Source organism: Crinia signifera, chromosome 5, assembly GCF_055691185.1.
Source record: "Crinia signifera chromosome 5, ASM5569118v1, whole genome shotgun sequence".
NCBI classification, from domain to species: Eukaryota; Metazoa; Chordata; class Amphibia; order Anura; family Myobatrachidae; genus Crinia; species Crinia signifera.
Window position 1 is genome coordinate 283,232,870 of NC_139221.1, and position 27,677 is coordinate 283,260,546.

Consider the following 27,677-nt stretch of genomic DNA (forward strand, 5'->3'; position numbering starts at 1 on the left):
TACATTGGCCCTTTACATGAAAAGAAGAGACCAGTAAATAACACATGAACTGGTGGTGGCTGTAAACTGGTTTGGGCATCTCTAGATCTGGGGGCACACTTGAGAACAGCTCAAGGCACACTAGTGTGCCACGGCAAAGTGGTTGAAAAACACTGGTTTAGAGCATCAGACCAACATTTGATACTTTCACATAGACAGCTCTAAAAACCAGAGATTTACTAAAGATTGGTTTTAAAACAACAACCAATCTGCCCAAACAATAGACTTAAGGCCCCCATACACGTTGCGATTAGAAGCCTGCAATGCAACGCAATTGGATGCGCACTCGAAGATCGCATTGCACACAAATTGCATGAGTTGCAATGCGATCCGCCCATGAATGCGTTGCATTGCACGCAGTTATCGGAACACGTATGGGTACCTTTACCTGAGGTAGGTGAGTTTGGTAGAAGTGCTGTGCATATCACTATGATCTGTGCAGGATTCTTGGGGTTAAAAATAAAAAAAAGCATGAAAAACTAAAAATATACAAAACTGCGTAGACCCCCCTACCCCTCTAAATCCATCACCACCCCCGGATGAGTTTGCTACTATAAAATTGTGGGGGGAAATCAGCATGGTTTCCCATTAACATGCCAAGTATAGCAGGGAGCCAATTTCACCTTCAGAGTGCCACCAACCTAAGTGATGCTGCCAATTCTGAAATGGCCTACCGGGTAGTGGTGGAAATCCTTGATGACGACAAATTGCCTGGGGGCTGGATTCCTACTCTAGGGATACTGTATATATTTTATTTATTTAGAGTCTCAGACCATGCACTTAATGGATAACTAAACCCCCTCAGCAGACTGGCCATACACCAAAACATGGTTTCCTACTTTTTCATACTTAATTGCTTAGTCATTTCAATTGTCTTAGTTAGAATAACAGTTGTTTAGTGCTGTTCAAGTACTTTAATTGTAACAGTTCACTCTCTGTTTCTGATGTAGGATAACTCAACATAACATCACAGTGTTTAACAGGGATGCAGTTTAAATCCCGGCGGTCGGTATCCCGGCGTTCAGAATCCCGACGCTGGAATCCCGACCGCCAAAATCCCGACACTTTCTCCCTCTGTGGGTGTCCACGACACCCCTGGAGGGAGAATAAATTAGCGTGCCGAGCGTAGCGAGGGGGGGGGCGATCCACGTCCCACCCTTATCAGGATTTCGGCGTTCGGGATTCCGGCATCGGGATTTTGAACGCTGGGATCCCGACCGCCGGGATTTCATACTGAATCCGTTTAACATACGCATATCTCCCAACATCCTTCCCTCCAAGAGGGACAAAATGCTCTGTTCCTGGAACTCCCTCTTAATTTATGATTGCCATCACCTCTGGTAAACTAGCTAATTTATAAGAAAGGTGATTCACCAGAGGTGATGTCATTAAGAAAGTTGTTTCAACACAGGGGACGGTAATTGAAATTAAGAATGAAGTATTTTTCCTATTTCTAATGAGTCATGTTGGGAGGTACAGTATGCTAAGATAATTATTGCACGGTATTCATCCTTCATTTTTGTTTATGTGCTGTATTGAATTACTTTCCCATTAAAAATCACCAGATCAAGGCTCACACTCCAATCTTACATAAGGAGTAAGTAAGAAGTAAGCAGAAGGCCTGTGATAACTTCTGAGGCTGAATGATCATCAATTATTCTATTATCTTTCAGAGCAGCAAGGGAGTAGCCCTAAATGCACTTTGTTGTGAGGAAGCCTAATCCATGTTTTGTATGCAATAGTCAATGTTCACAAAGTATCGCCAAACTACGCATGTGCTGCAATCGCAATGCACATGGGCAAGGCTGCCGCTGCGATCCTGCTCGCACCGAGAACTTTGTTGCAGTGATTGACAGGAAGTGGGCGTTTGGAGGTGTTACTGGGGAGTTTGAGCGGAGAGGTTGGGAAAACAAAGGCATGTCCTGGCCATTTTTTAGGCGAGTATCTTCTAATGCTGCATGATCTGAGTATCTACTGCTGTGCCCAGTCTTCATAGCCATAGACCAACCCGTACCTCTGATGCTCTTCATAGTTGTATATAATCCGTTAACATACCCGCAATCAAGTGCGGAAGGACCCTCGCACGCACCTTCAGTGCGCGTCCAAATTTTGGGGGTGTGGCCTGTGATAAGGGGCATGGCCTAAAAATTACTTTGCCCCCATTTTGCCGCTGTGGGGGTAAGGCCATTCCTCCAGCCCCTCTGCTGTGGGAATAGACGCTGTGCACATGCACACAGCATCTGTTCACCACTGCTCTGCTAAGTAGAGCAGCGGGTGAGAGGGAGGGACTCCCAACTTTCCCACGCACCACCATCCCACGCAAAATCGGAATAGTTGGGAGGTAGGCGCTAATGTGTACGCAATTGCGATTGAGCTTGAAATTAGTCCAGTTTCATTCATTGGTGGCAGCTTCACTTTCTAACATTACCAGCTCCGTAGCCCAGAGAATTGCATTTTTGTACAAACATGCATTTGGTACTTTTTGCACTTAACATAACCATGTTTCATATAAGAGGGTGCCAAATTTTTTCGATCAGGCTTTCAGGGTAAAATGTAATAGGGTGAATCAGAAAGGGAGAGATATGGTAAGAAATCTAGTTTTTTCTAAAGCGGCAATCATTTACACTGCAAAACCAGTTTGATTTTGCAGTGTAAATGATTGCCACTTTAAAAAAACTGGAGACTTCGTACCAGATCTCTCACTTTCTGATTCGCTCACCCTATTACATTTCACCCTCAGTTTCTTTTTGCAGCCTGTGAAACATTGGTCCTACCTGAAAAAATCAAACTGTATCCAGTGATCAATTCGAATGCATAAGACACAAACTTAAAAAGTACACGATTGAATAGGTTTTTAAGGTCTTCTCTGTTGTGTGTGCAAATTGCCAGATTGCACAGACAGGGGGGCTCCCATTGAATGTGAATGCATAGTATTTCTGCAACGCAATTGCAATTATATTGCATATATTCCATATACAGATGGAAAACATTGCTCCACCGTGCAAAAATGTGCAGGGGAGCGATTTATTAAGAATGACCCCCCCCCCCATAGTGCCCAGCATTTAGGGACCAATTTATCACCATCTGCATCCTCAGATCGGAAATCGATGTGGTTGCAAGTAATGTCGCATGCGCAGAAGTGCAAAAATCACCTGATATTTGCACTTCTGCGTGGGCTAGTGAATTAGTGCTAGATCCACTCTAATACAGCAACAAGCAGTGCTCTATAGGCTCCTGCTCACTTATGGGTACATTTACTGTACTTAGGTGTCTATAAATGAAAAAAGGTGATGTCCCCACCCGCCCTGTCCAGGGGACACTCTGACCCACAGGTGGGACAGCGTCCAGTTAGCGTGACTGTACCACTGTCATTTTTGGGAGGATTCCCTGACCTGTAATCAATGCATAATTTGAACTAATTCTACTTTTCATGTGCTGGTTTCAAAAAGAAATGAATAAACTGGCTTAGAATAAAGGGTATTTATAACGCTGCTGCGACTCCATGTCACTTCCAGAACAGCCCCAACTCTGCGCACGGGGACTGATCGCAGCTGCTGGGAGTAATATGAGGAGTGGAATCAGACTGCACAGTGACATTTGTGTGCTGTATGAAAGAGCTATAATAAAACATAGGTGAATACAGATTGCTGGTTGGTGTAGGGTTATAAGAGGAAAGGTCTAATACTAATTTAATGGAACACCAAGCTTTCTCCTTACCAACTGAAACATTCTGTATCCATAGTGACTAAGTATATAGATGATAATGTTACTTGGTTAGTGTCAGTACCAATGGCAGCTCGTACCTTATGGCAGGAGGGGGGCTGCCGCTGGCCGCGAGGCAGCCCATAGAGAGGCGTCCCAAACCCCCCAATGGGACTTCCTTGGTTACTGGCTGGTCAAAATTCCAATAGGAAGTCACTGCCAGTCACAGTGAAGCCAGTGCAGTCTCACAGACCTGCTGCCCATAGGTAAAACCCGCCATTGGTCAGTACAATTAAATCTGCTTTTTCGACCCAGATGAACTGCTGAGGGTAGGAGTGTGAAGCATGAGGTTGTGTGGGTAACAACGGTATGCTGTAATACAGAGAAAAATAAAAGTAATTGTCATACTGGCCGGGCCATTTAACAAATGTATTGAGAATAAAGGCAATACATACATTATGTACTATAATCTATAGATGAGCGGTTCCGATTCTGTGGAATCCGAACCGCTACGAACATAGCTGGCCTGACGTCCCACGAGCTGCGCTCGCTAGTTTCCGGCTTTATTCTGAAACCCAAGCGTGGCCGAACACGGGAATCTGGCATCGGATTCTCGCGAGATGCAGAGTCTATAAAAGCTTGATGTCCCAAGAATTTCACAGTCACGCTTCCAGCTGCGCACAGCTCTACGTAGCAGTGGGGTCTAGGCGTTGAGTCATTAGTGTGCTAAGTGGGGTGTTGTGCAGAGGGGTGCTGTCAGTGCAGAGGGGTATTGTGCAGGGCAGACAGAGGTGTGTTGTGCTTGTGCAGTGCAGACTTCAGAGGGTTTTTGTGCTGTTGTGCAGACTCAGAGGGGTGTTGTGCAGTGCAGAGGGGTGTTGTGCAGTATGTAGTAATGTGCCTTCTGCTCCCAGCACCGGAGCAGCAGCGGCAACAGGGGGAGATGGAGCGGTGTCCTTCACAGGACACAGCTTACCTCGGTGCAGGGATCAGCTGTCTGATCCATGTGCCTTCACTCTGGGTGGCGAAGCTGCGGCGGGGAATGACGGAGTGGCGGCTGTTTGATGTTGGCGTCTTTTTGGCAGGCAGTAGAAAACGCCGCCCGCAGCATTTAAACACTCCCGCCATTTCGGAGCCAATCATGGCTCCCGAATTGGCGGCCAAGAGGAGATGGCCACGGTGATCTTGATTTGGGCTGGCCAGTACATCCAGGTTATAGAATTAAAAAAAAAAAACAGCTGAAATCGCGCCACCATTTCTAGGCTTTACGGTAGGTACTGTACTGTCCATCTGATCTGAAGAGTTTTATACCTTCATGAACATGTGTTACAGGAGCATACCATGTTTGTCTACATAGTTTATATATAAAACAAAAGTATTTGGTACAATATTGCTTTGAAATTAATTCAAAGATCGTCTGACCGGATTCCTCACATGATTCTACTTCTCATAACTCTTTTCCCCTATTTTCCTCCAGATTATTCTCTCCTCGATTCATCTCGGTCACTCTCTCAATTGTAGCTGCCAGTAATTTGCAATGTTGCAGACATGATGCAATGATGCTGCCAGTGCTGGTCAGTGAGGACTAGAGGAATCAAAGAGCCACATGTATGGTAAATTAACCTGCTACATGATACTGCAAGGCAGTGGGGACAGCTGGTATCAGGGAAAAGGACGCTGGCATTGGGACTAATAGGACAGCCCCCTGCGAACATATTAGCTAATAAGGTACCCCCAATGTGCAACAAATGATCTGATTTTCTGTCTTTGGATTTCTGCAGCAGCAGTGCTATTGGGGTGAATGAATCCCATTATACTATAGACATCGAAATGTTTTTCTTTATACATATAATATATATATATTATTCTTTATTTAATTTAAAGCTCAAAATAACTTAGCTACAATAATATGGAAAACATGGAAAACAAATCTAGTATCTACCTAAATGTTGTAATATTTGACTTCTATGTTTCTAATACAAGTATTTATGTAACATGCCACTCAATAAATACAGCATTGACGTTTCGCTGCTTCATCAGCAATTGTGCCACAATGGTAGTGTTACCCCATAGTATTTCCAAATAGGAGGTACATGCAGCTGAAAAACGACATGAACATTCTGGAACTGCGTTCGATGGCATTAGTCCTGGTATACGAAGGATAGCACTAGACATTCCATTGCTGTGAGTTTATGTATTTGTAGTGCTTTTGTAGTGCTTTCATTTAAGTTATAGTTTGGGCATTTACTAGATGATAATACGCCCCTCGGTTTGCTAGAAGCTGCTGATGAGTTCCGTGTTCTATTATCCTCCCGTTCTTCATGACAACAATAAGATCCGCATTCTGTACTGTGGACAGTCTGTGTGCGATCATGATACAAGTCCTTCCTTTCCTCGCTTGATCTAATGCTTGTTGTACAATCTGAAAACGATAGAAGATACCGTAGTGAGAAATGGTCGGTTCAGTGACATTATGTCACATGGAGAAATGATTCTCTGGATATCTAGGACTTTGGTGCTAGGATCTACAAAACATCTATAGTCCTTACAATGGTTTTTGACTTATTGGGTAGGGGGTGGGGCTGGACAAGTCCACTTTTCTACTTTTATAAGTCTGTGTGCCTACAAAATACAAGTTTTGGTACTCTTTACCTAGAAGGGCACCCATCGCAGCCATCGCGGGCATTGAATGCACTAAAAAATCGGGTGCGATGCGACCGACGCAATACCCGCGATTTCCCATAGGGAACAATGTTAAATGTCTCAATTGACCCGATTTTCCTGTTCAATGCCTCAATTGACCCGATTTTTCCATAGGAAACAATGTTAAATGGCCCACAGAGGCCAAATAGGCACCCTGAAGTGTGAAATGGCCCCCACAATTGTTAACGCCACCCCACGATCAACGTGAACCCGAAGCGTGGCGAGCGCAGCGAGCCCGCGAGGGGCAGTGGTACGCATCCTACGACCTTTTTATACCCCCACTATCCACGTCGGCGTGGAGTTGAGAATAGAATAGTGTGGCGAGCGCAGTGAGCCACCGAGCCCGAAGCGTGCCGAGGGGATGCGGATACCTGTGAAACCCGCGAAGGGACGCAGTTACCTGTGAAGGTATCCGCCGCTGCGCTCGCCACACTATTCTATTCTCAACTCCACGCCGACGTGGATAGTGGGGGTATGAAAAGGTCGTAGGACGCGTACTGCGCTCGCCACACTTCGGGTTCACGTTGATCGTGGGGTGGCGTTAACAATTGTGGGGGCCATTTCACACTTCAGGGTGGCTATTTGGCCTCTGTGGGCCATTTAACATTGTTTCCTATGGAAAAATCGGGTCAATTGAGGCATTGAACAGGAAAATCGGGTCAATTGAGACATTTAACATTGTTCCCTATGGGAAATCGCGGGCATCGCGTCGGTCGCCTCGCACCCGATTTTTTAGTGCATTCAATGCCCGCGATGGCCGCGATTTTTTTACCTGCGATGACCACAATCAAAATCGTGGGCGCCGTGCTAGGTAAAGAGTACCCAAGTTTTAAATTTATAAATATAATGCTTAGGCTTATAATGCTTTACACCACAGTTGCAATCTACCTCTGTTGTACTATGAACTCATATTATATAAACTCAAGCCTCTGCACCAGGAAAAACTGCTGAAATATCTGGACAGCTCCGTTCTACAAGATACCATGTATTTGAGTCGCTAACCCACTGCATGAAGGTGGTGTCAGCCATCAGCCCGGGTGGATTCGGCAGGTGCCGGGACCGGCACATGCGCAGGCTCCGCTTTGTGACACCCTGCTTCTATGGACTGCACTGACTGCAGCCCATAGAAGCTGCCTAGGGCTGCATGATAAGGCAGGAAGCTGCTTCCTACAGGATGTTTATTGCATTTTGGACTGGCAGCCCTAGGGAGTGAACACATCTGCTCATAGTGTTGCCTATGGCTGTGGTAAAAAGCAATTTAATACTCGAAAGTGTACTGGATCAATCTCAGTAACAGAAACCAGGTGCTTCAGATAATGGGGCACTTGAATTAAGCCTAGTAAAGTTATAAAGTGGGGATAAAGCTGAAGGTGAGAATGTAACAGCCAATCAGCTGTGTTTGAAAAATTACAGTGATGAGCTTATTGGATGGTGTGTTATCACCTTCCACTTTATAACCGCTTTATCACCACTTTTTCATTTACCAGGCTTAATACAGTACATCTGCCCCCATGTCTCAGTATAACACCTGGCTTCTCACTGGAACTGTGGACATTGTAGAGTCACCCCATCCGAGGGTGCAGTCTGCACATCCTGCATTGACGTACTGTAGTAGTGTATTGTACTATAGCATACATATGTTACTGCCCAAAACTGTGAAATGACAAGTCTATAGACTTCACCTTTAAGTCAGTTTAGGACGCTTCCTGCATACATACAGTACATACTGAAAGGTTACACTGGAGTTATTGCTTGGTCAAGAAATTGTGTAAAATACTTGCTATAATTGAATGCAGATAAAATATTAGATGATGGAATTTCTGTTTTCACCTTTTCACTTTCATTGTCTAGTGCTGAGGTGGCTTCATCCAGCAGTAACAGTTTGGGAGCACGGATAAGAGCCCGGGCAATGGCAATCCTCTGCTTCTGGCCCCCGGACAGCTGAGTTCCTTTTCCACCCACTGAAGTGTCATATTTCTAAAAGAAAAAACATTTAAGTTTAAAAAAAGTGGCAGGTAGTTGAGGACAATGGTTTATAGACCAAATGCTGTGGTGCAAATAAATAATTATTTCTATTTCTAACAAATGAAAGCTGGTTACTCTTTATCCTGTTGTATGGAGCACAATACTATCTACCTAAGTCAGTGTCAGACTGGTCCACACACATACCTCCCAACATGACCATCTCCAGGAGGGACACATTGCTCTGCTCCTGGACTTCCCACTTAATCTATGATTGCCATCAACTGTGCTGAACAGGTTAATTGAAAAGAAAAGTGGTACTCTTTACCTAGAACGGCGCCCATCGCGACCATCGCATGCACTAAAAAACGGGTGCGATGCGATGCCCGCGATGGCCGCGATTTCCCATAGGGATCAATGTTAAAAGTGTGATTGGATGCGATTTTAGTGTTCAATGGCTCAATGGCCGCGATTTTTCCATAGGAAACAATGTTAAATGGGCCACAGAGCCCAAATAGTCACCCTAAAGTCAGAAATGGCCCCCACAATTGTTAACGCCACCCCACGATTAACGTCAACCCGAAGCGTGGCGAGCGAAGCGAGTCCGTGAGGGGCGGCGGTACGCGTCCTCCGACCTTTTCATACCCCCACTATCCACGTCGGCGTGGAGTTGAGAATAGAATAGTGTGGCGAGCGCAGCGAGCCACCGAGCCCGAAGCGTGGCGAGCGCAGCGAGCCCCGCGAGGGGACACGGATACCTTCACAGGTAAACGCGTCCCTTCACGGGCTTCACAGGTATCTGCGTCCGCTCGCCACGCTTCGGGCTCGGTGGCTCGCTGCGCTCGCCACACTATTCTATTCTCAACTCCACGCCGACGTGGATAGTGGGGGTATGAAAAGGTCGGAGGACGCGTACCGCCGCCCCTCGCGGGCTCGCTGCGCTCGCCACGCTTCGGGTTCACGTTGATCGTGGGGTGGCGTTAAAAATTGTGGGGGCCATTTAAGACTTCAGGGGGACTATTAGGGCTCTGTGGCCCATTTAACATTGTTTTTCTATGGAAAAATCGCGGGCATTGAGGCATTTAACACTAAAATCGCGTCCAATCACACTTTTAACATTGATCCCTATGGGAAAATCGCGGGCATCGCGTCGCACCCGTTTTTTTAGTGCATGCGATGCCCGCGATTTTTTACCCCCGATGACCGCGATGGACATCGCGGGCGCCGTTCTAGGTAAAGAGTACCAGAAAAGTGTTTTAACACAGGTGATGGCAATCCTAGATTATGAGGGAAGTCCAGTAATAGAGCATTCTGTCCCTCCTGGAGAGGGTAATGTTGGGAGGTATGCACACATGACTCATATTGGAGAAGAGCTTCGGCCACTCACCAGTCCGGCGGACCACCCAGTCATCTGAATGGTGGAATAAAGCTGCCCCAGTGGTCTGACTGTACTACATCTTTGTGATAACATACCCTGTTTCTTCAGCAACTCGGCCATTTGCTTACCACATACTGTCCATTGTACTACTGTACTTGCTTTCCACATACCATTACCAGGTGTCCCCCCTATGACATTCAGGGGCTATATCAGAGTTAGATGGGTGAAATTTCCTTAAAATCCTACAGTGCTTATATTACACAAGGTACAGTATATGCACAAAGGCAATTTGTGAGGCATGGTGTCAGAAATGTTGTAAACAGTGATGGGTATTTTTGGGTGGTGACAAGGACGTGGCTTCTCAGTGGTCTCATTATGGAAGTGTCATAGGTACAGTATATCACAGACGCAAGTATAGGAGGCCATGGTCAGATGGAGAAACTGTACTTGCCAAAGGGCTTTTGTAAGTTTTAAAACAGTGACTGATGGCAATGTCTAAATGTGCCCATATACGGTATACGGTATGATGAACTCTATGCTTTTAGTACTAGATTGCACATCGCACCCGAAAAACGCACCGTGTATGAGCATCTTAAGGTCTTGTATTGTATTGCTTTTTTACTGAATTAGCAAGACAAAGCCAATATCAGCAAGGGAAATTCCTGCCTTTGTTGATATTAATCAGTGGTGCCTGTTCATATTTCATTTGCAAACAGAGGATCAATGACTCATCCACCAAGCTCTTTCCGGTTCTGTTACATTTTATTGTTGCCAGGCAGTAGAGAACATGAATAAAAGTTGTGGCTGACAGATATATCCCATACTATAGGGCACATTTATCAAAATTATTTTTAAAATAATGTAAAAAACAATGTTTTTACACCTTTTCTCATTATTATAGTATTACTAGTATGTACACTACTTAAAGGGCAATTAAAGGAGGATTAGCTCTTAAATTTGTATTTCAGATCGCATTTCCAATACTTGTAATGGGAAATGTGATCTGCACAAATTTACAACAAAAAAAAAACCAAAAGGCACTTGAGTGAGCCATTTGATAATAACGCTATCTTGAGATAGTGTTATCCAGGTTTCCCTCTGGTTCCCCGACTTCTGCATTGTCTTCTCTGCCTGTCTGTGGATCTGGCTACTGTGATCAGCCATGTGTTATCGGTCAAAAGTAGGTTCTCAAGTAGGGTCTCCGGAGGCAGCTTATCAGGAATTCTGCTAAGGCATACGAAGCAGAATTACCAATAATACCAGCTTTACGGGGTTAATTGGCTAGCCCTCATCTGTTCCATTAGCGTAGGGATACGCTCTTTATATTTATATTCCAGGAGGATACAGTTGTTTTTTTACAGAACGTTCTTGTAATAAATGTTTTCACATGGGGAGATGCAGTTATTACTGTAAGTTATGTTCGCCAACCTGATGGACATATAACAAATTACAGTGCAGGGAAACCATCAGCATTATTACTAGGTTACTAATAAAATGCACCATTATCAGGAAGGGGCTGATGCCGAGGTTTAGGGAAGGATGTGCCATCCATATCTATATGCTTGTTAGAGAAGCCATCATCACTATCAGCTCTGTACCTACTGCAAGAGATCCATTCGAAATCAAGTGGGTCTCAGCATACGCTTAAGACAGCATAACCCACATAACCCACAACACGCCCTCCAAACACTTATGTGTGATTGCCCCGTTGCCCTTTCAGCAGTTGCATGCAAATCATATTATCCTGTATATGTGTGTGGAGTGACGGCTAGTGTTAACGAGTGATGGTCCAATATTGGAGAATGGCAGTCCAGTGAAGGAGAATGACTGGCAAATGTTGGCGAGTGGTGTGCCATTATTCCAGAGTGATTGGCCAATATTGTAGAGTGTTGGGCCAGGGCTGGGCAGGCTGCCACTAGTAAAGCCCTTTAAGCTGAAAGCATACAACTGATAAACTCCTGTAGATGTGTGCACTCAGCAGAATGACTGTCCAGGGCTGTGTGGTGATGGGTCAATGTTGGGGAGTGGCTGCCCAGGGATCAGGAGTGGATGGACAGTGTTGCACCCAGTTCTTGATTACTTACCCTTATGGAGACGCATGCTGATGGCAGCAGTGCTGCAGAAAGCATTAAAAAAAAAGCACAGCAGGCATTTTCCCAGCATTTTTCACATGAGCAGTAGAGAAATCACCGGGAAAATGGCCGCCACAGCATTTTCCCAGAGATCAGCAAAAGCACATTAGAGTCTGTGCTATCTAGTGCTCAGACTCTACAGCGCTGCTGCAGAGAGAAGGGGATCCAGATGTCAGAGGCTGCACACGTGCCTCCACAACTCTTAACCCCTTTTTGGCTGGTACAGGCTATAAAAAACAGTACTGTACCAGCCAAAAAGGTACAGTTGGAGGTTATGTAGAGATTTCTATATTTGACTTCTGAAACTTCTCTTATTAAGGTTATCACAGACAATGATCAAATATTGTACAATATTTATTATCTATGAAAACATCTACGTGGATGTAGAGAACATTACCTGCGGCAGACTCTCTATGAAGGAGTGAATGTTGGCTGATATTGCCGCTTGCTGTATTTCCTGCATTGACACCTCCCGGGAGTTATCGCCATAGGCTATATTGTCAGCAATACTGCAGTCAAACAGCACCGGCTCCTGCGACACAATCCCAATCCGAGATCGGAGCCACTGTACGTTCAAGCACTTTATATCAATGTTATCAAATAACTACAAAAAAAACAAAAGTAAAAAAAAAAAATTACAGTTACTGTATATTGCAGGTTTTTTTTCTACCAATAGTAAATGATAGAAAACAACCAATAACTACAGTATTCCTCAAATCTATCACATGCACCCAGATGCATATCTGTTAATGCATATTGAATCCAGTAACAAATGGAATCAGAATCAGCTCCTCCAAAAGAGCCAAGAATCGGACCACTCTGTACTAACCCAAGTCCTTATAAAGTTACATTATATAACTGTTGCACTATTATAAAATAAAAAGTCACCAACTTTTTTACACTGAAAAGGATGACACAAATATACAATATAAAAATAAATATTGTAAATAAAAGAAACAAGGAGCAAACCTAAATAGACTATTAGGGTGGACAGTGGCAGAACTAGTGACTCATAGGCCCAGGTGCGAGCATGTGCATTTTGCCCCCAGCAACCCATACCTCCCAACTTCTATCCGCAGAAGGAGCGACACATATGAGCAATGACACCCTTCCCTCCTCCCCTCCCCTTTTTCTGCTGCTCCAATAGGTTCACTGTGCCCTGCGCTGTCTCTTACCTCCTCCTCAGAGACAGGGCCTGGGCTGGGCATGCTGCACAGCTAGCTGGAGTCTGGACTCAGAGCTGTAAAGTGCTGCTGCTGCTGCCGGAGGATGTGCGCATTATATTATGGCCGCATACAGTGCTGCGCATGTGCAGAAGCTACTGTTTGAGCCCGAGGAACAGCACTGCTCAATCCGAGAGGTCTGATCATGGAAGCCGCCACCACAGAAATGTTATTAAGGGCAATAAAGGAGGACAAAAAGGATGACACTTTTCGAGGGAGGACAGAACTTACAAAAGAAGGACTGTCCTCCCTAAAGGAGATCAGTTGGTCACCTTATTATAAGTGAACAACACAACCATTGTGCTCCAGTCCGTGCCATTCTGCCTGTGCATTATAGAGGACAAAATAATGTCCTTGCACCATAAATACACAGTGTGTAAGAAAAAAACAGTTGGCAAAGACACATTCATATAATTGTGCAAGTAGTAAACTGGCAGAACAAACTCCTTTAGCAAACACTCCATCCTGAATGACATAGTGTAATCATGTACACTGGTCAGCAAACAGATGACATGTATCAGGTGTAGTAACCACACCCTCAGGCAGATCTTACCACAGTTCCCTGGTGCGGGTCATAGAACCTCTGCAGCAGCTGGACAGAGGTGCTCTTCCCACACCCACTGCTGCCCACAAACGCCACAGTTTGCCCGCTGGATATCATGACAGATAGCTCTTGTAGCACTGGCACATCCGGGCGAGATGGATAATTGAAGGAAACTTGACGCAGTTCCAAATTTCCTTGGCAGTTAGCCTATAGTACATAGATAAAACATTAACTAAACAGGTTGCGTATTTACAATGCGTATTTACATACAAGTTATATGTCACCTAATCCTCACAAGTGTCATTGCTGCCTTATCATACATTAGTCAAAATGACGGCTTCTGCAATGTACTTTCACTTTGAGCTGTGACAGTTTTTACTTACACTTTGATATGTGAAAGTTTTTAGTCCACAAACTCTCCACCCCAACCCCAGTCCCTATCTTTTCCTACCTCCAATCTGTCTTCACAGCTTCCTCTCTCCATACCCAGCAAGTTTGAAACAGATCAGTGTCTCTGCAAACATTCCTTTCACTTTCTGTTATGGCATATTTTAGGACACAAAAGAGTAATTTGCTCTGTTGGGTGGCCTCTAGTGGTCATAGCCGGTACTTCACCTCATAAAGGTGAGGAGTAGTTAGCCTTTTATATATACATATATATAGATTAAATTCCATACTTTTAATAAAGGCTGTAAATGTGTGTTAGGCAGAACTTAAGGGGTGTACACACGGGGCGATTCTTCTAAGCACTTCTACATCGTCAAAATCGCTTAGAAGGTTTGCTTGAATCGGCCCGAGTGTACTCAGAGGCGCGTGCGTGGCCCGCAGTGTCGCTATTGCCTGGCCAAATAGACAGTGCAGGTAAGAATATTTGGTACTTGTTTCCTAGCAGGGCGCCCAGTTTTCTTATGTAATCGAACGTAGTGAAATCGTATCGCATTACATTATAGTAGCATGCGATGCAATGCGATTTTCCCGTTCCCGCTCCCTGTCATTCCCGCCCCCTGTCAGATCCTCTCAGAAATCACTCTGAGGTGATCGTGAAGGTCAATGTGAGCATGTTTGTCAGGAGGAAAAGTAATGTCGGCCGTATGTTCCCACAGCAGTGGGTTTTTGGGGGAATTTGTAGAGAAACGGGACAGTGCTTCCTCACCATGGTTCCCAGACGCGATGCAAGTACTTTGATGGCAGCTATTCTGGAGAATGTAGAGCCAGGCACCACGATTTACAGTGACTGCTGGAGGGCGTACAGCACTGAACAGCTGGAACTTGCAGGGTATCAGCACGCCCAAGTCAATCACAGGTTTAAATTTATAGAAACGTCCATAGGGGTGCATACCCAGAATGTGGAAAGAATGTGGGGCGCCTGCAAATGGCGCAATAAGCGCCAAAGAGGTACAGCACGCCACATGCTCCATTCCTATCTCCAGGAGTTTATGTGGAGAAAAACCTTGGGTGGGGATAACCTATTTGAGCGAATCCTGGGAGCACTTACACTACTACCTAAGGATGATTAAGTGATTTGTTAATATGAATGTTTTACTGTGATTCTTTGTTATTAATTAATGTTTTACTGTTTTTAATTGATTAATTGTTGTTATTATTATCGTTATGCTTTTTAAATTATTTAAGTAAATTTACATTTCTTAGTTAACACGTCATCATTACTGTGTCAGCTGTATGATTTTGCAAGTGTGAATGTGTTCCTAACACACCACCACTATCCCCCGCGAGGGGGGCGGAACGCATCCTCCGACCTTTTCATATCCCAACTATCCACGTCGGCGTGGAGTTGACTTAATATAGTGTGGTGAGCGCAGCGAGCCTCGTGAGGGGAGCTCGCCACACTATTTACCCTATATACTATCGCACCTGGTACCCTGTGATTCCATGTGATATTTCATTGTATAAGCACTCTTGTGCACTTCATATGGACATCGCATCGCACAGCACTATACACACTGCGTGATGCGATTTCACTACGGAGAATAGCCCAGTATGCTAAATGCGTATTGGGCGCCCTGCCAGGAAACAAGTACTGAATATTCTTAGTCCACTGTGTGTACACTGTGTGTACACTGCTTTACTCCTTCCCTTCCAGTGTGGGGAAATGCAATCTGCATTTGCAACTCAAGTATATAAAAACAAATCTACTTCTAGATCTGCATCAACTGTCAGTACAACCGCATCATCATGCGAGTAGCAGGAATCGTTTCCAATGACACAGTAGGGGTGGGATTACTTGTGGAGGGAGGCTGGAACGCTGCAGCCAATATTCAAAATCTGCCAATGGTGTAAAGGCCCATACACATTGGGCGACTTTGAGCTGAAAGTCGCTCAAAACAATATGTTTGAGCGGCTTTCAGCTCAAAGACGCCCAGTGTGTATGCCCCAGCGATGAACGGTGTGCGCTGCTGCGCGCTCCCACATCATTGCCGGGAAAGCCGTTCATCTGCTGGTAATATCAGCAGATAAGCGAGTTTAAGGACGGCTTTGCATAGCGCTGCGCTATGCAAAGTCATCCTCTTCCCACGTTCGGCGCCTCCCAGCGATGAAACATTAATCGCTGTCCATACACGCTGGTCAAAATCGCCCAGTGTATATGGACCTTTAGATCAATAGTGCTATGGTCCTAGAATACAAATCCCATGATTCTTATGCTACTTCAGCATGCATAACTATCCACGCATAACAAATCATCTTACAGTAGGTTACACAATCCTTCCATTTATAAATTTCTAGTGTAGATATAGTCCAAAATATTTCAATTGAAAGGCTATACAACACCCAGGCAGAAATGACATGTAGCATTGCTACTGAAATGGAATTTCTTACCGGTTTCTGTCCTAGCGAACTATAGCTGTCAATAGTCGGTTCTCTGTCAAACAGGGCAAAAAGATGGGAGGCTGCAGACTTGGCTTTAGCATAGTCAGGAGCAAAGGACAATGTCTGCCCTACTGCCACGGCGCCATAAGTCAGAATGACAAATACACTGGGGAGAAATCAGAGGGTTAGGTGTTACACGTGTGTTCTACTATATAAGAGTGCAACATGATTGAGTCATTGTGAATGGAGAACAGTCAAACATATTTCGGGCCCAGGAATGCATACTGTACATACAATTAAGAGGATGTAGCTCTGATTTCTGGAAAGGCCACATAGGCCCCGGCTTAGCCTGGTAGAGTTGTTAGGCATACAGTACATCGTATGAAAGCAGGATCATTGTTCAATTTGGCCTGAGTTATTTCAGTGTATTTTATGTATAAAGAAAGGATGCAATATATTTAGATCCAGGTAGATATATGGATGGTTGTGGACAGCAATGCAAGTAAGAAACTGTATATCTGGGCCTGGCATGTAGTGAGCTAATGTAGCACTCAAGGTGCCCATACACGCTCCGATCCCGGCGTGCGTTCCGGGCTTAAATAGCATCCATCACATCGCATTGCATGCCTTGTGCATGCAATGCAATGCGATGTGATGAAAACCAAGTACAAAAAGTATGTGCAGCACATACTTTTTGTACTGTGCGATGAGGTGCCGCAGGAGCACGCACCTCAAAGCAAACATCGGACCCCCCGGGATCGGAACGTGTATGGGGACCTTAACTCCTAGCTGTAGCTGTATCGGCTTCCATTTATTATGCAATTCAGTACAGAGGGTAAGGTGCGGATAAACGTAGTAGCACGTATGCAGCCACGGAATATGCAAATCATGAAAGCTTATGAAAGCCAATTATGAGGAGTGGTGCGTTACGTTACACACTTAGATAATTACATTTTGGTGTTTTACATACCTTATAAACATAGGGTCTGATTCAAGTTTAAATGGTCGGTTCCCCATTGAGTGGGTCTGTGCATGCGCATGTGCAAACACCTTTGGGCATTCCCAGAAAATGCTGTGCGTACCCCTGGGAATGCAGATTGACTGCAAGGGGCGGGCGGCTGATGTCACATGACATCAGCGGCTGCCCCGAATTCGGCCATCTCTGTTGGAAGTAAAAGACAGTCTAGACTAACATTAATTTGCCAAGGGAAAAATAAATTCGATGGACAGCGACCATTGAATGAGTTTTCACTTTTGCAGCTGCATGAGAGGTGATATTTAAGCATTCACATCCCCCGCATGCAAACGTGGTGATTTGCATAGCGCGCGCGAGGGGGGGGGGGGCAATCAGATGGGCGGTATCGGCATTTACCTGTTCCCTAGGGTGCAAAGGTACACAGCCTAGCGAACAGGTCTGAATCAGGCCCATAGTTTGGTCTTTGTGAGTAAAGGTGATTGAACTAGGCACTGATTATCTGAATTCCAAAGCCCCTCAGCAGGGGCAAACGCAGGATTAGCAGTGTAGACCCCTGGGCATAGCAATGTATTGGGGCCCCTACCGATCCTCCACCGGTACGGGTGGTGGAAGCTTTGATGTCCTGCAGGTGGTAGGGGGTATTATATCAACCGCTCAGCATGTAGGGCCTGGATCAGTAATTTCCACTAATTACCCCTTTACTGCACAGATGGTGGGAGATGATGTGGGAGAAGGGGGCATTGGCCTGAATGAAGGGGCCCTGATACATAACTTCCAGGGTGCAGGGGCGTAACTATAGCACCGAAGCCCCCGCCACCGCGGGGGGGCGCTGTGCATGTGGGGGCGCCGGGGGCTGCGGTGCTATAGTTAACCCCCCCCCCAATCCCCCGCAGACTGTCACTTACCTATCGCGCTGGTCCCGGCGGCTCCGTTCTTCTGCTGAGGACCATCACAAAATGGCCGCCCCCATATAGCAGACAGTTCTCTGAAACTGTCTGCTGTATGGGGGCGGCCATTTTCTGGTGGTCCTCAGCAGAAGAACGGAGCCGCCGGGACCAGCGCGATAGGTAAGGCTGTGGGGGATTGAGGGGGGGTTTGCATGGGCGGCGGGGTAGGGGTGCTCGGCGGGGCGGCGACGGGGGGGGGGGGGGGGCGCCCCCCCCCCAACGGCGGGGGGGGCGCCCAAAACTTAGCTACGCCACTGCCAGGGTGGTAGAGGATGTTTAATATGCAAAGAGGGGTGTATAGTGGAGTGGGCTTATTATTCATAATTCTCTGGTGGGAGGACAGCTTGCTTGACTGCAAATATCTCCAGTTCCCGGCACTAGGGGATCAGAGTTCAGGAGGCAGAGCAATCTGCCAATGAGTATATAAAACTACATACCAGAAGTGTGGAGCTGGAGCAGTAACCAGCTGCTGTAAGGCTGATATCTCTGGTTCTGGGCACAGTAGAGACAAGCTACCAGTGTCCATCAAAGGGCGAGAGTCCCAGCTTTTGGAATATACCCTCAGAACCTTAAATATCTGACTGGGAAGAGCAATTAACAGGCTTGGATAGGGACCACTATTTTGAAGTCAGATATCTCCGGTTTCCAAGGGCCGATTTTTAAAATTCTTGTACCCATGGAAAGAGGGGACCCTCAGCTTTCAGGCTAGGGTCCTTAGACTTCTGGGGGGGTTTCTGGGTACTCAGAACCCCCCCCTGCGTGCGCTACTGCTCAGAGCTCTCACTGGCAGCCTGACACCGAGGCACAGCCTCTCTTTGGAACATTTTAAGCTAGAGAGACCGAGACCAGGGTCCAAGAGGAGAGAGGAACGGAGAGAGGGAAAGAGGAAGAGACATAGAAATGATAGGAAGATGGATATATGGTGGGAGGAAGTAAAGAGTTGTTTAGGGGTGACAGGTGCAAACAAAAATAAAAGATGATAGAGGGGGAGGGAGAGATGGACAGAGGAGAGAAAGGTGGATTATAGGCAGAAGAAAAAAGAGAGGGGATGGGGAGAGAGAGAGAGAGAGAGAGAGAGAGAGAGAGAGAGAGAGAGAGAGAGAGAGAGAGAGAGAGAGAGAGAGAGAGAGAGAGAGAGAGAATCAATAGGTAGACAGAGACCCAGCAATTGACAATTCCAAAATACAGAACTGGCGTAAAAAAAAAATAGAATATGTATCTCCGCCATCTTGGGCACAGACAGTTGCGCCCAAAATGACTATGTCACACAGTGATACCTATAGCATATTACAAACACTTCCTGTTTCATATTTGCTTTACTGAACATAAACCAACAGCGACGAAATCACAGAGCCATATTATATACTACCAGGTGCACCTCTACCTCATGAATGTAAATGCAGGAGGTGCTGAGCTATATAACACAGATACAGTACCTTGGATACAGATGAGAGCATATTGGATCCATCCCATCAGAGCTCATTTGCATATTTACTTCCAGGTCAGATTCTCCTTATTACTTTGCATGTGATTTGGATATGACACAGGAGACAATGCTATTTACTGACAGGCAAGACATATAGGGGGTGATTCTGATTTGATTCTGCGTTCGCACGGGGGAGCAATGTTTAGCATCTATGTATGCCCATAAGCATTTATGCGCATGTGCAGGCACTTGGTGTGAGTGGGCATGGCAATTTGGTTATTTGCAGTGCGGACGGGGAGCGGGGGCCGGCGGCGATGAGCTTCTCCCTTGGGAACGCCCAGCGCTTCATGGGCTTCACCATGAAGATGCTGGGCAATCCAATGATAATGTGGCTGTGAAGTGGATGCAGGGGGACAGTTGGAGCGGGCAGCTTCCTCCTTAATTCTGATTAACCTTCCGAACATCAACCTCAAAGCAAATACCAATCCCATTTCAAATGGTTACATATTCAGAAACTGTCGTTTTTGCCTCTACTTGGCACAAAGTTCGGACAGTTTAATAGTCAATTAGATGCAAGAAATGTACCCACAGTCATTTCTAAATGGTTTGCTGAATCTTTTTTTCCTGCATCTTCACAGCAGGTGCAACGTCAAAGAAAATCCATATTTAAAAGTTAAAAATGTCAGACTTCAATTAGAACCCTTTTTGACACACCTTTATAACAAATTAGGCAATTGAAAGTTTTCACTTAGCTTAATTGGCTCCGTAATTATCATTATAAAGCAAAGTGCAGAATAATGAGTTAGGATACAATGTGATAAACAAACAGCCAACCAGCTCCTACCAGCTATTTTCAAACCTAGCCTCTAACATGGCAGTTAGGGGCTGATTGGCTGGCTGTTTATCACTCTCCATTTCATCACTGGTTGAAGCTTGGTACATCTGGTCCTTAAAGACCTAACTGACTGGAGCTGGTGTTTGGTAACGTCTTCCTTGCCATCCTTCAAAAATTAAAATCAGGTCACCCAATTAATAGATGCTGTGACCTATAATACAGGGGAGTGGTGTCTGTGTTGTTGATGATAATTTAGCTAAAGGTGTATTATAAATGTTCAATTACAATACATTAATGGAAGTCTTATGTTTAAACACTGGAGGCAGCAAGAGAACAAATATATGCCGGAGCTCAATGACTAACATCCACTTTGCAGGGTGATCTGACAGTTGCATTAACCCGAAGTCTAGAACAAACTCTCCATATTCTTAACAACAAGGTAAAAGAATAAGATAAATTGCTACTATTGTTCTAATATAGGCCCTTATTCTGATCGGTGCGGATATTCCCGCATGCGGACGGACCGCCGATGTTGATCGTCTGCGCATGTGCAGAGGTCACTCTGCGCATGTGCAGGCGATTTAGCCGCACGGATTCTTTATACGCCGCACAGGGGGCGTAGAGGGGCGTGAGGGGCTACTTAGCCTCATTACCCTATGCATACGCCCCGCGTTTCATGGGCGTTCCCATGCAAACGCGGGGCGTATGCATGGTAATGAGGCCGTGACGCGTGGGTACGGGGCGGGCATCTGACATCGCCGGATGTCAGCTGCCCGCCCCCATACATGATTTCACACGGACAAGTGTCCGTGTGGTCTTGTGTTGCGGGACATGGTGGAGCGTGCGGCCCTGCATTCGATGTTCGGCGACCATCGAATGCAGGGGCTGCTCCCAAGACGGAGGAGGCGTATCCCCGTCCAATTTCATGCGGATCGACATATATCTGCGTACGGACGGCAGGTGGCGATCCGTATGGAAGGCGGGGATTCGCCTGCACGGTTGCGGCCGCATATTCTGATCGGGCCGCACCGATCAGAATAAGGCCCATAGTGTCATGGAAATACAGAGAATACTCACATTTTTGTACTGATTAGACATACCTTAGCCACAGATAGACACATTCTAAGTTCTATTTGCTTTGCTACAGTATGGATAGCAGAGTGGAACTACTCTATCTTTATGGAGTTGGCACGAGTTTCCTTCAGAGTACATACATTGAAACTATAATTTTTTGTTGTGAGTCTTCAAAGCATTTTATAAGAGGTCTTATTAACCTAGATCTAGTAAAACAACAGCAACAACCTAATTCTCAGCTAGGACTAAATGAAACACAAAGGGGTACATTTACTAAGATGGGCGTTCTATTTAGTTCTATTCTATCAGGGAGCTGGGCAGTAGGGAGAGAGAGAACAGGCTGCCGCCGCAGCACAGACTCTCTCCCCAGCTCAGTGCCATGTGCTTAGCTGGGGAGAGAGCCAGCTGCAGCGGCAGCCTGTCCTCGCTCTCCCTATTGTTTATATTTTTTACCAGGGCCCAGCCAACCTGTTGGCACACCTGCCTATAGCAGCCAAATCATATTAGTGAATTTACCCCAAAGATTTAAGAAAGAATAAGAGTTATCAACTTAGAAAGCAGAATTCGTTCTATTATCTATAGTATGGTCAACAAACTATCTTCAGGGCAACAAATGTGACCATTGCATTCATACTTACAGCATCACTTCTTCTACATTCATCCTTCCCACGTGAATTAGATAAGCTCCAAAGCGGAAACTTGCTGCATAGGCAAAAAAGATGAAAGACTGACTGAACGCAAAGCAGATGCCGTATATCTGAGCCTTTCGTTGTGAATTTCTACACAATGAGGTGACAAAACACAGCGTGTTATGGATAACTTTAAGAAATTAAAAATGACATAACAGTGCAAAATTAACAATGATAGATGAAGACGTGTGGTTGGAAGAAGTGGTTGTGTGTTTTTGTTTTTTTTAATTAATTTGATGTTACACAGATTACTATATCATTTCCATTGCATTTTTTCTGCATTATCTTCAATATTGGACCAGGAAACAAAACAGTTACCTACAATGGTTTTGTCTAGATCCACTTCTGTTTTTTGACCAGGATGTGACGTCATGTATGGCCGGAAGTTGTTAGATGCCCCTTTTGTTTTATCAGTAATTTTACTTAGGTTATTTTCTTTTATTTCAGGTGGGTTGTACCCTCGCAGGCCCGCTCTGCTCACCACACTTCGGACATGGTAGCTCGCTTCACTCGTCACAGATTTAGATTTCTCCTTAAGGTATAAGTGGACCCAGTGCATGATGGGAAACGTCCAAAAACAGAAGTGGTTCTAGGCGCAACCATTTCTGTAGAACAGTAGTTATATTTGACATGATTATCATGTGAAAACACCACAGGCTAACCATGAAATTACATGTATCCTAAAGTACACATAAAGGAAAGTTCATATATGTGTAGACAGCATACATGACAATTATTATAAATTACTTAACTAACCGGATGATAAAGAATGCATCTAAAAAGCCCATTTAAGGGGAAATCTATAGAACCATGTTTTATGCTACTGACATTTTTAAGGCGTTATCCAGTAAGCCCGCTAACAGCACTTATCGGGTTTTGTTTATACATGAAACACCCTGTTTTTCATTCCCAGTAAATTTAAAATCAAGCTGAATATGTCCCTAACATGGATAAAATCCTAGCAAAATTATGTTTAATTAAATCCTTATTTAATGTTTCATTGGTGCCGAATGTCTTTAGTTTTACCTGTAGGGCTTCTGTAAACTGTCCGTGTAGTGTTTCTCAAATGTTCTCTCTCTTGTTAATGATACAACAGTTCTAATATTATCCACCGCTTCCGTTGCAATCTAGTTATTTATTGATGAGCAATAATAATATGAAATTAGAATATATATATATATATATATATATATATATAAATAAACAAGCACACATACACTGTATAACACTAATACACTAATACTGTGGTTCAAATCAATTTTTTTATTTTTTTTTACAGGAAGCGCTTTTTGGGACACTTCCCGTGTCCAACCACACAGCCCATGTCCACTCTGAGAATGTTAACACAGATTACTAACAAACAGTAGTGTGATTATTTGGTTGTTAGTGGATATGATATGATTATTAGTGGACATGGTGGTATGTACTGTAGATGGTATGGAGCTAGCATGCCACAGTGAACATGACTGGGGAAATGGTTCCTCTGTAACGTATACCTTTCCTGCTTGCTGAAGTTCTTTCTTATCACGGTTTGCGAAGCCCGTAAGTGCCCTGACCTCCAAGAGACCAGTGATCACAAGAACTGGAGTCATCGCGAGAAGCAGCAGAGACATCTCCCAGCCAAAAGCAAAGGCGATTATAATGGACAGTCCCATACTAGACACATTTTGTGCAACTAAACCAAGTCGGGTGCCTGTTGCCTGAATTAAGGATTATAAAAGAGAAAGTTGAATATTTCAGAAGTCAAACGAAGATAATGCATTAGGGAGGTCAGTGGTAAAACCATTCTGATTCGAACAGTACCTTGGGGGATGAATATGTGCAGAGCTATGATTTGAACTTACTGAATGTAGCAAAATTGGGATGAGGTGTTCCGTAATGCAAGTATTAATATAGTAAGCGCTTGGTACCCTTTGTCTCTCTACTATTAATTTATACCAGATGTATAATAATAACCTCTCTTATACCAGCATTGTTATACCAAGTAACCCCTCATACCAAAAATATATATCAACTAAGCACTGCCTAATGTCTGAATAAATGATTACAAATGATCTTATAATGTGTGCATGTGTGTGCAAGTGTACAGAGCAAGGGTGGGCGATAAGTGGCCCTCCAGCTGTTGATGAAGTACACATACCACCATGCCTTGCCTTAGTTTTGCTATTTGGCCATGCTGCAACTGATGCAAGGCATGATGGGATGCATAGTTCATCAACAGCTGGAGGGCCAATTATTGCACAGTCCTGATATAGAAAGTAGTTCAAATGAATTACATGGTGCATTTCATTTAATAACAATTAGACAATTAGATGGAATTAGACATTCCATCAAGGATATAATTCAAATGGGAGAACTGAGGTCATGGGTTCAATTCTAATAAGTGGTGTGCAGGTGTTGAGATCGCAGAGTTATACATACACACACACACACACACACCTCCAGATGACTCAGATTAGGAGAAGCCCAGTTACTTTATCAGTGTTGTTGGTTTACTGATATATAGCAAGTACAGCTGTACTCACTGTTACATGTAAACTGATGAAGGAGCAGAGGTTGAGCAGAGTGGGTATTCAAACAGGTCAACGGCCGGTGATTGTATACTGCAAATAGCTAGTGGTGCAGGGATGCTGGAGCAGCATTATAGCAGGTATTAACCAGGTCGCTTATAGGAGCTAAGCAGGAGACTTCTGTCTCCCACCATATCACTATACACAGTCTTAAGGTAGCTTCTGCACATCTCAGTAGCCATCTTAGGATAGGGCATGAAGCATGTGTGATTTATAAGAGGAGGCACGTGTGCAGCCTCCTCTGTTTAGGCCCCCTCCTCTCTACCAGCTGCAGTGCTGCATAATAAAGTCTGAGCACTAGAGCGCTTAGACTCTACTAAGCATGAGCAGCTCTCCAGGAAAATGTCACAGAGGACTTTTTCCAGTCATTCTGTCAGCGCTGCGGTATTCATCACAGCTAGGGATGCCAATCCTGGGGCATTTTTTCAATCCCGGAAATCGGGATTGAAAAATGCTCAATCCCGGGATTGGAATACCTAAAAGAAAACCACCCCCCTCTCCCCCACATTGCCTTACTTTGATGGAGGCAGGCTGCGGGTGTGATGCAGGAGGGAGGTCAGTGTGTCACTGGACTGTGCAGCCGGGAGAAGTCGGGCGACGAGCAGGTTCAGTGCTGCGGCCTATGCAGGTCACGCTGCACAGGCCGCAGCGATGCACCTCCGGTGTCACAACTCGCTCGCCTCACGGCCGCACACAGTCATGCCTAACCTGGTCAAAGCGGCAGACGAGTTCTTAGCGAAGAGCCTCCAGTTGTAGAGCGTGGCGGCACAGGGGCGTGTTCGGTTGGCTGCACAGTGTGACGCACAGCGTGACGTCTGACCACATCACGCTGCGCGTCTGAGCTGCACAGCCGGCACAGGAGCAGCCGGGCAGAGTCTGAGCAAGCGCTCAGACGCTGCTCATCATTAGAATAGTCTAATCCCGAAAACCCGGGATTGGAAGGTCCAATCCCGGGATTCAAATCCCGGCAATATTGGAGCCAAATCCCGGGATCCCAACGATCCCGATCCCGGGATTGGCCACTCAAGTTACAGTCCTCTGGAGGGTTGATAATTTAAAAAAATGGTGCACCCTTTATGAATACACCACCGGCATGAAGCTGCTCTGGAGAAAGTGATGACTAGAGTTTGGTAGTAGTGCACTCTTTCAACAGCAAGTGTGGAGCAAGTATTACAGTAGTATGTAGTTATCTTTAGGTCTTCTGGTTGGGACATCCCGGGTCTACACCTTTCATACTGAACCCAGGTGAACCTGCCTTTCTATGAGAATTTCATTCGAAATTGACTTTTTTAGGCCACAACTTGCTGCTGGCTACAGATGATGCCCCGCAATGCCAGATCTTCACAATGTTATTGTATATCTGGGCATCCTGGCTCCGGATCTCCTCTTACCCTCTAATGTTTAAAAGCTCCCTCACCTCATCATTTGTCCAATACATTCTTGGCTTTCAGGCTTGCAGGGGCTAAATAGCACTGCTGGGGTCTGTTGTGCCACATAGCTTGCACAGTATCTTCCTCCATGATGTGTGATGCCTCTGAGCAACTATGGAAATCCACAACAGGAAGTTGCCCTGCATAGCCAATCAGCATCAACTGAGGCAACACAGGAAGGACGGACATGTCCCTGCACCTTTCATACTGGCCAGTAACCCGGGAGGAATCCTGGTAGCTAGCAGGGCCCTGGAATTTTGACCTGGGACCCTTTAACACCACCACTAGTCCCGGGTTGTTCCCAATGCCAACCCGGGAATTTTTGCTGGTGGTGTGAAAGGGGTATTAGTTTGACTACTGACAGGGCATTTGTATTTGTGTGGTAGGGACTAATTTCTATATGATGGTGCTAAAATACATCTTGTAGTAAAAAAACAAAAACAAAAAAAAAATAGTAGACACAATACGAATTATAGTAATGGCATAAGAAATCTAACACAACTAAGTTGGACTTACAGTCTGTATTTGGGAAGCCTCTGTAGAAAGTCTTGTGGTTAAAGCTCCTGTATTATTTTTCTTGTCATCAAACCATGACAAATCCTAGTAAGTGCCACAAATAAAATATCCAATGTAATATAAATAATGATACGTATCACATATAAACTAACATAGGTTGCACTGAGACTAACCTGACGTAGCATTGCTTTAAAAGCCATTTGTCTTAAACGCATGGTTAGAACTTCTCCTGATCGTCCGAACATGAAACCCTGATGGGTAATGAGAATAAAAGGAAGTGAAAAAACCATTGAAACGAAGTAAATGTGAGCAGAAGAATGGTGTTGACAATAGACATGGAAAATGAGAGGAATGAGGTAAAATACAAAGCAGTATATGCTGAGATAATACTGTAGTAACACTGACAAAAGTCGAAAAATAGAAGTCGTTGATCCACATATGGAAATGTTATTTTCTTATGCCTTTAGTGAGTTACCCACAACTCTCCCTATGTATTGTATCAGTGATGAATTTCACAGCAGGGTTTCTTACGCGGTATGCACCAAAAATAGCAGCGGTCAGGAGGATTCCATCAGAACACCGGAGTAAACAACGACATGGATTGCTATGACAACACTGGAATTCCAACAGCCGGCATCCCATACATAAGTATGCCGACGTGGATTAGTGTTAGGCCAGAGAAGGGGGGGTGGGCACTAGGGGGGA

General features: G+C 45.0%; 1 protein-coding gene and 1 long non-coding RNA gene across 7 annotated transcripts in view; one reads left to right on the top strand and one right to left on the bottom strand.

Annotated features, from left to right (window-relative positions):
• The window catches only part of LOC146081140 (uncharacterized), an 81,178-nt gene extending 56,660 nt beyond the window's left edge, over positions 1 to 24,518 (top strand). For both annotated transcript variants that reach the window (XR_014475067.1, XR_014475068.1), the window contains 4 exons: positions 21,070 to 21,132; positions 22,408 to 22,558; positions 22,904 to 22,994; positions 23,736 to 24,518. This is a non-coding gene — a long non-coding RNA (uncharacterized LOC146081140). The remainder of the gene's footprint in view (positions 1 to 21,069; positions 21,133 to 22,407; positions 22,559 to 22,903; positions 22,995 to 23,735) is intronic.
• The window catches only part of LOC146081137 (ATP-binding cassette sub-family B member 5-like), an 89,602-nt gene continuing 67,522 nt past the window's right edge, over positions 5,598 to 27,677 (bottom strand). For 4 of the 5 annotated variants that reach the window (XM_083189129.1, XM_083189131.1, XM_083189130.1 and 1 more), the window contains 10 exons: positions 27,146 to 27,223; positions 26,973 to 27,056; positions 23,953 to 24,156; positions 23,483 to 23,583; positions 22,406 to 22,546; positions 16,519 to 16,675; positions 13,693 to 13,890; positions 12,314 to 12,520; positions 8,275 to 8,421; positions 5,598 to 6,163 (listed from right to left, as the gene is read on the bottom strand). In XM_083189129.1, the coding sequence (XP_083045255.1) occupies positions 5,966 to 6,163; positions 8,275 to 8,421; positions 12,314 to 12,520; positions 13,693 to 13,890; positions 16,519 to 16,675; positions 22,406 to 22,546; positions 23,483 to 23,583; positions 23,953 to 24,156; positions 26,973 to 27,056; positions 27,146 to 27,223 (1,515 nt within the window). In that variant the 3' untranslated portion in view covers positions 5,598 to 5,965. Of the gene's footprint in view, positions 6,164 to 8,274; positions 8,422 to 12,313; positions 12,521 to 13,692; positions 13,891 to 16,518; positions 16,676 to 22,405; positions 22,547 to 23,482; positions 23,584 to 23,952; positions 24,157 to 26,972; positions 27,057 to 27,145; positions 27,224 to 27,677 lie in introns of those variants that run through there. The other variant, XM_083189133.1, reaches the window with a different exon arrangement.